A 13,935-nucleotide genomic window follows, 5' to 3' on the forward strand; every position below is an offset into this window, starting at 1 on the left:
AAATAGCAACCCTAGGATGCAAATTTAGAAAGATAGGTATTTTGTCTTAATGTATTTTTTTTAAATATATTTTTATTGATTTTTTACAGAGAGGAAGGAAGAGGGATAGTCAGAAACATCGATGAGAGAGAAACATCGATCAGCTGCCTCCTGCACACCTCCCACTGGGGATGTGCCCGCAACCAAGGTACATGCCCTTGACCGGAATCGAACCCGGGACCCTTCAGTCTACAGGCCGACGCTCTATCCACTGAGCCAAACTGGTTTTGGCAGTCTTAATGTATTTTTATTGATGTCAGAGAGGAAGGGAGAGGGAGAGAGACATAGAAACATCAGTGAGGAGAGAGAATCATTGATCGGCTGCCTCCTGCACGCCCCCTACTGGGGATCAAGCCCACAACCCAGGCATGTGCCCTTGACCGGAATCGAACCCGGGACCTTCAGTCCGCAGCCCGACGCTCTATCCACTGGGCCACACCAGCCAGGGTGATAATGATAGTCTAACTACTGCTACCCTCACCCATCTGTATGTGCTCAGCACCTTTTTAATAAAATCACAAGGAAACACAACTCCAGCAGCCCCTGTTCAGTTTCAGATACACGTGGCTTAGATCCAAATGCCTACACGCACTTCCAACTAGGCCAGCCCTCGGCTCACAAAGCAGTACGTGAAGCCCATCCGTGAAGCGACTGAGGTGCTTGACATCAATCCAAACCACAGTCTTAAAAAAAAACCATGAGAAGGGATGTTTCAGACCAAACTGAAATGATTTTAGGACAGCCCCGGCTTCTGTTATTAAATTCTATTCAGGTATATATGGAAGCCAGGAAGCAAGATCTAGGGCAGAGGACAGCATTCCTTTTATATTCCTTATCAGAGGCCCGGTGCACAAAATTCATGCACTGAAGGAGCGGGGAGTCCCTCAGCCCTGCCTGTGCCCTCTCGCAGTCCAGGAGCCCTCAGGGGATGTCCAACTGCTGGCTTAGGCCCGCTCCCCACGGACATCCTCAGCGCTGCCTGGGAGGTGGGAGAGGCTCCCGCCACCACGCTCGCCAGCCGTGAGCCCGGCTTCTGGCTGAGCTGTGCTCCCCCTGTGGGAGCCCACCGACCACCAGGGGGCAGCTCCTGCATTGAACCTCTTCCCCCTGGTGGTCAGTGCATGTCACAGGTCATTCCGCCGTTTGGTTGATTTGCATATTAGCCTTTTATTATATAGGATACTAAGACGGATGCATTCTACATATCAGGATGATTGCTGACCTTCATTCATTTATTGGACGTTAAGCGGACATCTACAGTTTGTCAGAAGCTACTGCTAGAAATAAGACCGCTTGTGCCCTAACCGGTTTGGCTCAGTGGATAGAGCGTCGGCCTGTGGACTCAAGGGTCCCAGGTTCGATTCCGGTCAAGGGTGTGTACCTTGATTGCGGGCACATACCCAGCAGGGAGTGTGCAGGAGGCAGCTGATGGATGTTTCCCTCTCATCGATGTTTCTAACTCTCTATCCCTCTCCCTTCCTCCCTGTAAAAAATCAATAAAATATATTAAATCTAAAAAAAAGACCGCTTGTGGCCTTATGCGCTGGTTTTATTTATACATGTTAGCAACAGATTTGGTTTTCGAAGTACATTTCCTCACGCGGGCCATTGACTAGCTTAACGCCCCAAGGCAAGTTGCTTCACTTGCCTGAGCCTCCCTTTGCTCCTTGGAAAATAATGAGAATAAACAGCTTGTGGGCCCAAAGGGGCCACAGGCTAACGGTTCTCACAAGCCCAGGGAGAGCCTGTGTGGTGGCGTTGAAAACTCAGAGACCTGAAGCAACCACAAAGGACCGTCTGAAATGAAAACCTTTTAGCCCGGCCAGCGGGGCTCCGTGGTTGAGCATCAACCTATGAACCAGGAGGTCACGGTTCGATTCCCGGTCAGGGCACAGGCCCGGGTTGCGGGCTCCATCCCCAATGTGGGGCGCGCAGGAGGCAGCCGATCCATGATTCTCTCTCATCATGGATGTTTCTCTCTCTCTCTCTCCCCCTCTTCTTTCCTCTCTAAAATTAATAAAAACATATTTTTAAAAGTGATTTAGCATTACAAATGTAACATCTTCCACGTCTAAACTTTTAACCGCAAAATTCTATTACCAGCTTTCTATTAGACTTAATGTGCAAAGGAGCCTCTCAGAGTTCAACAGCAACTTCTTCTCCTGAACGCTGAAATATTTCAATGCAAAGGCCGAAGACTCCTCCGTTCTTTAGGAATGTTGGTCTCCACCCTTGCTACATGCTTTTACATCTACCGAACAAACACAAATATACCTCGGAGATCTCTGTCCCTGGAATTTTTCTCCCTACATTTGAAAGTCAGTGAAAAGCAAAAAAACACACAAAACATCTGTTCTTTCCTGCAGAGCTGGCAACTCCCATTCTCCGGTTTAAAAATAACACATGTTTATGGAAACGTATAGATAGTATGATCACCTGCTTCAAAGGCAGCCGGCGATTAATTGGTTGAAAGACAGACAAAATCACAAAATCAAGGCCAACCAACAATTTCCCGGGGGACACAGCTGGTGTTCCCCAGGCCTCTGGGAATTTCCAGGACTCCCCTAAAACCCTGAAGGGTGGCGAAGAGCCAGGTGGGATGCCAGGTGGTAAGGAAACGGACGTCAGGGGCCTGGGTCCACCTGGATTCACTCCACACAACCAGAGCCGTTTCCATGAGAACCTGGAGAAATTATGCTTCCCTCTGACCAACCGTCACGTGTATCCAGCCCGAGAAAGGCCAGCAAGTTCAAAAATTCACCTAATTAAAAACAGAAACCAGCCCTAACCGGTGTGGCTCAGTGGATAGAGCGTCGGCCTGCGGACTGGGGGGTCCCAGGTTCGAGTCCGGTCAAGGGCATGTACCTGGGTTGCGGGCACATCCCCAGTAGGGGGCGTGCAGGAGGCAGCCGATCGATGTTTCTCTCTCATCGATGTTTCTAGCTCTCTATCCCTCTTCCTTCCTCTCTGTAAAAATCAATAAAATATATTTAAAAAAACAAAACAAAACAGAAACTAGAAAAATCTCCAATGTGACGGCCTCCCGTTAACTCATATTTTTTTAATGTTTTATTCTCTCTGCTGTCTTACAGTGTCGAACACCCGAACCTGAGCAAGACGCAGGGGCACTCAGACATGAATCAGTCGAGGCCGCTTCTATTTCTGGCTCTGCTTGCGAGTGAATCACACCGTGACCTTGAGAAAGTTACCTCCTCGCTTTCCCCCATGTCCCCACCAGTTACAGCATTAGGATAAACCTACCATTCTTTTCTTGTGTTTTTTTTTTTTCTTTTTTTGGAAAGACAATAAATGAGATAAATATATGGAAGCTGCTATACAAGTATATCCTGGTCACTGACCAAGTATCTCCTCCATTCATCACATACAAAGTAGTTGATGTTCATATGGAAATAATTGACTCTGGCCCGACCAGCGTGGCTCAGTGGTTGAGCGTCAACCTAGGAACCAGGAGGTCACGGTTCGATTCTCAGTCAGGGCACAGGCCCGGGTTGTGGGCTCCATCCCCAGTAGGGGGCGTGCAGGAGGCAGCCGATCCATGAGTCTCTCTCATGATTGATGTTTCTATCCTTCCCTTTGCCTTCCTCTCTGAAGTCAATAAAAATATATTTTTTTAAATAACAATCCAATCAAAAACTGGGCAAAGGACCTAAATAGACACCTTTCGAAAGAGGACATACAGAAGGCCAAGAGACATATGAACACCTGCTCAAAGTCACGGATCATCTGAGAGATGGAAATGAGAACAACAATGCGATACCATCTCACACCTGTCAGAATGGCTGTCACCAACAAATCAACAAACGACAAGTGCTGGCGAGGATGCGGAGAAAAAGGAACCCTCGTGCACTGCTGGTGGGAATGCAGACGGGTGCAGCCGCTGTGGAGAACAGTACGGAGTTTCCTCAAAAAACTAAAAATGGAACTCCCATTGGACCCAGTAATCCCACTTCTAGGAATATATCCCAAGAAACTAGAAACACCCATCAGAAAGGATATATGCACCCCTATGTTCATAGCAGCACAACTGACCATAGCTAAGATTTGGAAACAGCCTAGGTGCCCGTCAGCAGATGAGTGGATTAAAGAACTGTGGCACATCTACACAATAGAATACTACGCTGCCGTTAAAAAGGAAGGAACTCTTACCATCTGCAACAGCATGGATGGACCTGGAGAGCATCATGCTAAGCGATAAGCCAGTCGGAGAAAGATACACATCACAGGATCTCACTCATGTGTGGAATGTAATGAACAACATACACTGATGAACGAAAATAGAGGCAGAGTCAGAGAAGCATCCAGCAGATCCTCCAACCTCAGAGGGAAGGCAGGGGAGGAGGGGGGAGGGGTAAGAGACCAACCCAAGGACTTGTATGCATGCACATGGGCATAACCCATGGACACAGACAGCAGAGGGGTGAGGGCAGGTGCTGGGGGGTGGGAGCGGCTGGGGAGAAGTCCATGGGGGGAAAAGGAGACTTTATGTAATACTTCAAAGAATTAAATTAAAAAAAAAAAAACACTAACTCACCCTAACCAGTTGGGCTCAGTGGATAGAGCGTCGGAGGGAGGGAGGGAGAGATGGAGGGAGGGAGGGAGGGAGGGAGGGAGGGAGGAAGGTAGGTAAACAGCTCTGTACTCTTACTCTGCAGAGTAAAAATCCTGTCTAGAGAGTTCAACAAACCCCAGGTACTTCCTGAACTGGATTATATCTGTTTTCCGATGGTCTTAGGCTCTTCGGCAGCGGTTCTCAACCTTTTTTTTTTTTTTAATATATTTTATTGATATTTTACAGAGAGGAAGGGAGAGGGATAGAGAGCTAGAAACATCGATCAGCTGCCTCCTGCACACCTCCCACTGGGGATGTGCCCGCAACCAAGGTACATGCCCTTGACCGGAATCGAACCCGGGACCCTTCAGTCCGCAGGCCGACGCTCTATCCACTGAGCCAAACCGGTTTCGGCGGTTCTCAACCTTTTTAATGTCGCGACCCACAGGTTGAGAACCGCTAGCAGGTTTGCCTAAGACCATGGGAAAACACAGATATTTACATTACGATTCATTAACAGTAGCAACATTACAGTTATGAAGTAGCCACGAAAATAATGTTATGGTTGGGGGTCACCACCACATGAGGAACTGTATTAAAGGGTCGCGGCATTGGGAAGGTTGAGAACCACTGCTAGCCCCTGCCACGGAGATAGGTCACAGCATCCTGGGTGTCCCCAGAGTGTGGCACTGCATGGCCATCCCTAAGTGTTCTGTCAGCGGGCCTTGCAAAGGTAGAAACGTGATACGTATGGCGATCTTTGCATCTCCTACCGTCTAGCAATACTGCCTGGCAAATGTGGCTGCCGTGTGTGTGCGTGTGTATGTGTGAGTGTGTGTGTGTACACATTCAAATATATTTTTAAATGAATGAAGTGAATATATTTTCAAAGTCTAATGCTACTAGAAAGAGCAATATATATATATATATATATATATATATATATATATATATTTAATATTAATGAATGATAGTCAATCTCGGGGACATTTTCACTTTTAGAAAAAAATATATATAAAATGAATGTTACTTAAAGAGGAAATACATGATCTCTCCTCAACATTAAATTCACAAAAATCAACTCAAGAACTTTACAATATTCTTCCTTCAAAATAGTCTTGGGGGGCAGGGGGGGGGTTGTTTGTTTATAATTGAACGAATGGGGATTAGACTATAAACATTCGTTTTAACTTAACCTATACAATAAAGGGAAGAAAAGAAGCAAGAGAGGGAGGGAGGGGGGAGAGAGAGAGAGAGAGAGACTGCTCTTAAGTACAGGAATCCATAATCTATGTATATAAAAGCCTAATATGCAAAGTGTCCCCTCAGGAATTTGACCGACTGGGAGTTCAATCGCTCGCTGTGACGCACGTCGACCAACAGGGGCGGCGCGGAACGAAGGTAGGCCCCGCCGGCAACCGGCAGCCAGGGAAGGGAGGACCCGGCTGGCAGCCGGCAGCCGCTAGGGACCCTACCCGTGCACGAATTTCATGCACTGGGCCTCTAGTTGTAAAAATAAAAGATAGCCCATCCATAAAAATAAAAAAGTGGTCGCTGCACAGAAGTAATACCATAACATTAACAGCACGCAGCCTACTAATAAGTAGCCACGCCCCCTGAGAAACGCCATCTAAGGCATCTTTTATAACCCATTTATGAAGGAACACAACAGGATGTCAAGCTTTCCCAATTGCATTCCAGTCTTTATCCCACCCCAACCAGTACGAGCATCGATTTTCTTTTTTCTTTTTTTCCCTACTCCTTAAAATTCTTACACTCAACATGTCCCTGAATAAGTAGGAGTTAGGAAGCATAAAACAAATGGACATTCTCCCCGTGGACTCTTTAGGTAAGCGCTACGCCTATAAGGATAAACTCATTAGACTACTTGGCAGTTAGCAAGTAAACTAGCCCTTTACTGGGCTTTCTGGAACCTGCCAGAGTCCATAACGACCAGAGGGACCAGTTGGGTACCTGTGTGGTTCAGGCCTGCCCACCTTCAGTACCGCCAATCCACACCTGTTTTGATGCGCATGAAAGCGTACTATTCGGGAAATGAAAATTACCCCCGATATTCTGCTTCATTCTCTGTTAATTTTCTAATACCATGTATTCATTTGATCTCATGAGAAAACAGGATTGACCGCCTAGCTTCACTTAGGTCGCCTACCTAGCTAGCCGCGAGGGAGAAGGGACTGCCCTAGCCGGTTTGGCTCAGTGGGTACAGCTTGGGCCGGCGGACTGAAGGGTCCCAGGTTCGATTCCCGTCATGCGGGAAGCAGCCAATCAATGATTCTCTTTCATCATTGATGTTTCTCTCTCTCTCTCTCTCCCTTCCTCTCTGAAATCAATATATATATACATATATACACTGAGTGGCAAGATGATGATGATCTCTGAACGCATAATAATCTGGCCGCTGTGTGTGTGTGTGTGTGTGTGTGTGTGTGTTACAAGAATATATATTTTTTAAAAAGATAGAAGCGACTCTTACATACAGATACACATAGCTATGTGAGCCTCAGAAAGCACCCCTTTGGGTAGCTCTCACCATAGTAAACGGTTTGCTTCTCCACGCTGACCCTTCTCAGAGGACCCTGAGCAATTCTGTTCTTGTTAATGCTGAGGATGGGGGTGAGGACGGAAAGAGAATGATGGCTCAGCTAACGATGCAAAAAAAAGAAAGTGTGGGGGATGGGGAGAGTTTATCTGCCTGGCTGACCCTGGACGCAGAAAACAGCAGATATTTTTGGAGAAAATGGACAGAGCAGCCCTTTCTTGAGCTGACTTAGGGCCGACACGACGGAGCTGTTCCCTTTAACACGTTGTCAGGAAGGAGGGGTTCCACTAAGCGGGGACGTGGCCCCAGGTCCTGGCTTTGCGGAGCCAGACAGGGTGGGCGTCAGGAGGCCTGATTGGCAGGCGCCCTGTGACCCGAGGGCCGGGCGGCGGGGCGAGCTCACCCGTGAACACGTTCTGGAAGCCATCGGCGGCCGCCTGCGCCCCGGACGCCGGGGCTGCCCGCGCGGGAGGCGCCCCTCCGTCCACCGCCGCCGCCGCCGCCGTGCGCTCCAGCCGGTGCGCGGAGCCTCCCGCCCCGGGTGGGGGCGCGCGGGCGTCCAGCTCCTCCGTCCAGTCGGCGGAGCGGCTCAGGCCGCCCGAGAGGCCGCCGTCGGCGCTAGGCGTCCTGGCCGGGGCGGCCGCGGGGGCGCAGGCGGCTCGGGGGCCGCGGCTCAGGGAGGCCTCCAGCCGCCTCTGGATCCGGGGGCTCTGGGTGGGGGACTCGGACGGGGAGTGGCTGGGCGAGCTGAGCTGCCGCGTGGTGGTCCGGATGTAGGACGGGGTGACGGGCGGGTAGGGCTTGCAGGAGCGCGGGCTCGGCGCCGGGCTGCCGGGCGGGGGGGCGGCCGCGGGGGCGCCGGGTCCTGGCGCCCCCTCCCCCAGCTCTGCGCCGGGTCCCCGCGGGGCCTCTCCCGCCGCCAGGCCCCACTCCTCGCCCGGGGAGCCTCGGGAAGCGTCCTCAAAAGCATCCTCCTCGCCTTCCTCGTCCGTGTCCCCAGCCCTGGGCGCGGGGGCTCCGGCCTCGGGAAACGGGAAGGCGGTGGGGGGGGGGCGCGGGCGAGTCCGCGGCCTGAGCCACCGGCAGGCCCGGCGCCTCCGAGTCCCGGCGGCCGCTGGGGGGCGGCGGAGGCTGGGGCGCCGGGGGCGCGGGGGGCAGGCGCGCGGGCAGGTCCGAGAGCGCAGACAGCGCCGGCTCGGCGTCGGGGCCGCCCGGGACCCCGCCAGCCCCGCCGCTCGGGCCCAGCAGGAACCGGTCCAGGCCCAGGAAGGCCCCGGGCTCCGGGGAGGTGGCGGCGGGGGGGCCTGCGGACCCCTGCGCGCCCTGGAGCTGCTGCAGGCGGATGGCCTGCTGAATGTCGGAGAGCAGGTCCTCCTGCTCCGCGGCCGAGTGGAAGCTGTAGATGTCCGTGTCCGAGCCCGAGCTGGTCCTTTGTCCGTCCTGCGCCCCGGCCGCGGCGTCCGCATCCTCCGCCGCCTCCCGGCCCCCGGCCCCGGCCTCCGCCCGCGCGGGGCCCCCGGCACGGGTCACCTCAAAGGGGTCGGCGGCCTCGGTGTCCGACAGGCCCGTGTCGTCCGCCGAGAGGCTGAGGTCGGGCGTCTTGGTGACGAGGGAGGGAGCGCTGTCCAGCTCCGCGCTCGGCAGGGCCTGCGCGCCCAGCACGTCCTCCCGGGAGCCGCCGGCGCCCTTCCCCTTGGACAGGTTCTTCCGGATCCTGAGGTTGGAGAACACGGAGCCCCGGGAGTCCGCCTTGCTCTTCCTCTTGCCGGGCTCGCCGCCGCCGCCCCGGCCGTGCCGGCCCGAGGCCTTCTTGCCCCCGCTCCCCTTCTTGGCGGCTTCCGCCTCCCGGGGCCCAGCAGCATCCTCCGCGCCGCCGCCGCCGCCTTCGTGCGGGGCATCACCTGCGCTCCGCTTGAGCTTCCCATCCTGGTTCCCCATGGTGCACCCCCGCCGCTGCGCCGCCCCGGGCACTCAGGCCATCGCGGCCGCCCTGGGCACCCCCGGCCCGGCGGGGGCGAGTCTCCCAGGCCGGTCAGGCCGCCGGGCGAGCCGCTGGGAGGAGAGGCCGCCGCGCGCCCCGCCGGCCCCGCGCGCCTCGGCCGCCGCTTTGCACAATGCGCGGCGCCTGCAGCCCGGGACCCGCGAGCGCGAACGTGCTCAGTGCAGCGCGGCGCCAGCCAATCGCCGCCGAGCGGGGTGCGCCCGGCCCGGCTCCCCGCCCGCCGCCGCTGCCCGCCGGCCCACGCTCGCCTCCCGCCCCCCACGCCGGGCGCCAACAGCGGCTCCTCCATCCCCGCGGCGGGCATCTCCGCGGCGCGATCGCGGGCCTGGTCCCCGCCCAGAGCTGGTCGACGGCAAGAGGCCCCTCTCCCCCGCCCCGAGCTCTTGGCTCCGGGACCCGCCTCGGGGAAAGTTAGACCAAAAGGGAAAGTTTCCACCCGGAGAAGCGGACGCTGATGGTCAGGGTCCAGGCGCTAAGCCACATCCCCTTGGACCCCTCCCCACCTGCCTTCGGAAGAGGGCTCTGCCATCAATGTTGGTGGCATGAATGGACTGTTCTCTTCTTGTAAGATCTGTTTAATTGGTTTTTAGAGAGAGCGGAAGAGAGAGAGAGAGACAGACAGACAGACCAACGGGACAGCATCATCACCGATGGGCTGCCTCCTGCACGCCCCGCGCTGGGGATGGAGCCCGCAACCTGGACATGTGTCCTGAGCAGGAATCGAACCGGCCATCTCTGAGTTCCTGGGTCGACGCTCCACCGCCGGACTGGATTGTTCTGTTGTGTGTGTAACGGTTGAGCTTCTGTAACCCTTGATGGTTAGGAAGAGTCAGGGAGCATATTTCTTTGCAGAACTTGCATTTTAACATTCTTTTTTCATTTTTCTTTTTTTTTTGGGGGGGGGGGTGAGGGGGACAGATGGCCAGGTGGGGGAAGCAGAAAATGCTGAGCGATTAGGGTTGATGAATATGCTAAGCTCCAGAATTCTGTGTGTTTACCATATAAATAAAACGGGATTTGTGTCTTCAAGGGTTGCTGATACTCTTAAGTCCCAGGAGGTCAGGCTCATCAATATTAAACACGCCGCTATTGTTGGCGCCTGTGAAAAGTGGGGAAGAAGGAGGAAGGCTTGGCAGGAACACGTGAAATCAGACGTGGCCGCTGTAAATCACCCCTTTTCCAAGCAGCCCCTGAAGGCACAGCTGTTCAAGTTTGCAGCCGTTAGCTCTGAGGGAGTTTGTGAGCGTCCTGGCTTCCATATTAACGTCCAATTTTTCCCTCGTTGCAAATCTTGCCGTGTTTTAATTACTCGGGACATTCAGTTACCTGTATGTAAAAAGCGTTTTTAAACATCCATCATTGGTATTCTTTTTTTTTTTAATATATTTTATTGATATTTTACAGAGAGGAAGGGAGAGGGATAGAGAGTTAGAAACATCGATGAGAGAGAAACATCGATCAGCTGCCTCCTGCACACCTCCCACCGGGGATGTGCCCGCAACCAAGGTACATGCCCTTGACCGGAATCGAACCTGGGACCCTTCAGTCCACAGGCTGACGCTCTATCCACTGAGCCAAACCAGTTAGGGCCATCATTGGTATTCTTACAAACAGTACATTACAATGAGATTAAAGTCCCATTATCCAATAATGGTCCAAGTAGGGACGTTAGAATGGTCGTTGATAACCGCTTGGAAATGACGGAATAACTATCCAATATGGGAGCTTTTGTTTTTAAGTGAGCCCCAAGGAGCCATTTAAACGCGGCAAACCAATGTTTCTTTTCAGATTGTGCTCCAACCTTTTCAACCTCTCCCCACCCCCGCCCCCCGCCTCGCCCCCTTTAACCATTGGGTCCTGTAAGTCTCTGATGTTAAAGCATAAGTAGCAATAATGAACGACCAGCCTTTATCTAACTGTTTTCTTCCAAATACAGAACATGAGGGTGGGTGGCCAATGGGCCTCAGGTGGCCCTTCTGGGGAGAGCTTTTGGAGAAATCAACTTTATGCCCCAGCAATCCCAGGAGCGCCTTTGTGTCCCCTCTTCTCAAGACTGCTCTCTCTCCTCTCCTCTCCTCTTCTCTCCCCTCCCCTCCCCTCCCCTCCCCTCCCCTCCCCTCTTCTCTTCTCTTCTCTTCTCTTCTCTTCTCTTCTCTTCTCTTCTCTTCTCTCCTCTCCTCTCCTCTCCTCTCCTCTCCTCTCCTCTCCTCTCCTCTCCTCTCCTCTCCTCTCCTCTTCTCTCCTCTCCTCTCTTCCCCTCCCCTCCCCTCCCCTCCCCTCCCCTCCCCTCCCCTCTCCTCTCTTCTCGAATCGGAGGCTCCTCACTCAGCACAATCTGTGTGAGGCTGGTAGCACCTCCTGCTGCTCCGAGCAGGGACGCTAGGAGCCTCGACATTTGCTCTGTCTTTAGCAGGACGTCTGTGATGGCGAGCTACTTGTGTCCTTATATTTTCTCCTGTGACAAGTTCCAGAGACAAAAGAAGAGAAGGAGAAAGGCAGGCCAGGAGGGAGGAAGGGCAAGGGGGGAGGAGAGAGAGAAGCCTGCTGGTTTTTTTTTCACGTCCTTTGAAGGCGAGACAATAGGTGACCGTTTGGCACCAGCGGGCCAGGTCACAGTTCACAAAGCGCTGTGACACTCAGCAGAGACACCGCCACCACGGAAGGCATGCAGTTTGTCCGGGTAGATTGCAGACGACGCTCTTAATATTGATCTGCATCTTCCAGCTCCCTGCAACCCTGTGCATATGTTTTCAGATATGCTTCCCGTTGGATTCTAATCAATGTTAGGCCCAGCCGGTCTGGCTCATTGCATTGAGCATTGTCCCGTGGCCCACGGGGTCAATGGTTCGATTCCCAGTCAGGGCACGCCCCCTACTTGGGGGATGGAACCGGCAACCCCCAAGTAGGGGGCATGTAGGTGGCAGACGATCAATGTCTCTCTTTCTCTCTCTCTCTCTCTCTCTCTCTCTCTCCCTCTCTCTCATCCGTGTTTCTCTCTCTCTCTCCCTCCCCCTTCCTCAATCTCTAAAAAAAAAAAAAATCAATAAAAACATATTTTTTAAAAATCAATGTGAGCCCTAACCGGTGTGGCTCAGTGGATAGAGCGTCGGCCTGTGGCCTGAAGGGTCCCGGGTTCGATTCCGGTCAAGGGCACGTACCTTGGTTGCGGGCACATCCCCAGTAGGAGGTGTGCAGGAGGCAGCTGATCGATGTTTCTCTCTCATCGATGTTTCTAACTCTATCCCTCTCCCTTCCTCTCTGTAAAAAAATCAATAAAATATATTTTTTTTAAAAAGAAAGAAAGAAAGCAAGGATGCCCTAACTGGTGTGGCTCAGTGGACAGAGCGTCGGCCTGCGGACTGAAAGGTCCCAGATTCGATTCCGGTCAAGGTCACGTACCTTGGTTTCGGGCACATCCCCAGTAGGAGGTGTGCAGGAGGCAGCTGATGGATGTTTCCCTCTCATCCATGTTTCTAACTCTCTCTCCCTCTCCCTTCCTCTCTGTAAAAAATCAATAAAATACACTTTTTTACAAATCAGTGTGACGCATGTCTATGTAATACGCAATGCTGCCGTTCCTCTGGTTATTTTCTTGAAGGATCAAGACAAAAACGAAGGCTCCCAATGAACTCTTTCACGGAGGAAGAGCGAACTGCTACAAGCGGGTCGGGCGCCACCCAGGGTGTCCCTCGGAGCCTTCGTGGCAGGGCCGCCTGCAGCCTGGAAAGCCCTTCCGGGCAGCGAGCTCGGGCGGCGTGGCCAGGGGGTTGGTGAATGTCAGTGGGAGGCAGCTCTGAGCTGAACGTCAGTAAAAAACAAGGGCTGGCGCTCGGGGGTGGGCGGGGGGAACAAAGCGGGCACTCAGCAGATGGGCCGGGGCCGAGCGGAGTTCCAGCCGCGAGTGGGAGGCCGGAGGGTCAGAAATGCACGCACGTGCCAACTGAGTCAGGTCTCTATGGAGCAGGGGGGGGGGGGGTGTCCCGGAAAAGGGCGCAGACAAGGATGGAGTGCCCGGCCGGTGTGGCTCAGTGGTTGGGCGTCAACCTGTGAACCAGGAGGTCACGGTCTCTAGTTCGATTCCCGGTCAGGGCACAGGCCCGGGTTTCTGGCTCGATCCCCGGTAGGGGCCGTGCAGGGGGCAGCCGATCCATGTTTCGCTATCTTCCGTGTTTCTATCTCTCTCCCTCCCCCTTCCTCTCTCTCTCAAAAACAAATCAATGCCCTGGCTGGTGTGGCTCAGTAGAAAGAGCATCGGCCTACGGACTGAAGGGTCCTGGATTCGATTCTGGTCAAGGGCATATGCCCGGGTTGTGGGCTCGATCCCCAGTGGGGGGCGTGCAGGAGGCAGCCGGTCCATGATTCTCTCTCCTCATGGATGTTTCTCTCTCCCTCTCCCTTCCTCTCTGAAATCAATGAAAGTATTTTAAAAATAAATAAATAGCCCTAACCCGTTTTGTTCAGTGGATAGAGCATCGGCCTGTGGACTGAAGGGTCCCAGGTTCGATTCCGGTCAAGGGCATGTACCTTGGTTGCGGGCACATCCCCAGTGGGAGGTGTGCAGGAGGCAGCTGATCGATGTTTCTCTCTCATCGATGTTTCTAACTCTCTATCCCTCTCCCTTCCTCTCTGTAAAAAATCAATAAAATATATTTTTAAAAAAATAAATAAAAAATAAAAAACAAATCAATAAAAACGTATTTTTAAAAGCTAGATAATGAGTTTATCCTGAGGGGGAGAGTGGAGTGCGGGCAGGGTCTCTATTGG

At 53.3% G+C, this 13,935-nt stretch overlaps 1 protein-coding gene across 1 annotated transcript in view; it reads right to left on the reverse strand.

Moving 5' to 3' along the window:
- The window catches only part of FMN2 (formin 2), a 160,054-nt gene extending 150,807 nt beyond the window's left edge, over nt 1-9,247 (reverse strand). The window contains 2 exon segments of the mRNA XM_080650940.1: nt 7,573-8,221; nt 8,223-9,247. Coding sequence (XP_080507066.1) covers nt 7,573-8,221; nt 8,223-9,107 — 1,534 coding nt within the window. The 5' untranslated portion in view covers nt 9,108-9,247.
- Between the last annotated feature and the right edge of the window lie 4,688 nt (nt 9,248-13,935).

Source organism: Plecotus auritus (assembly GCF_963455305.1).
Source record: "Plecotus auritus genome assembly, chromosome: 14".
NCBI classification, from domain to species: domain Eukaryota; kingdom Metazoa; phylum Chordata; class Mammalia; order Chiroptera; family Vespertilionidae; genus Plecotus; species Plecotus auritus.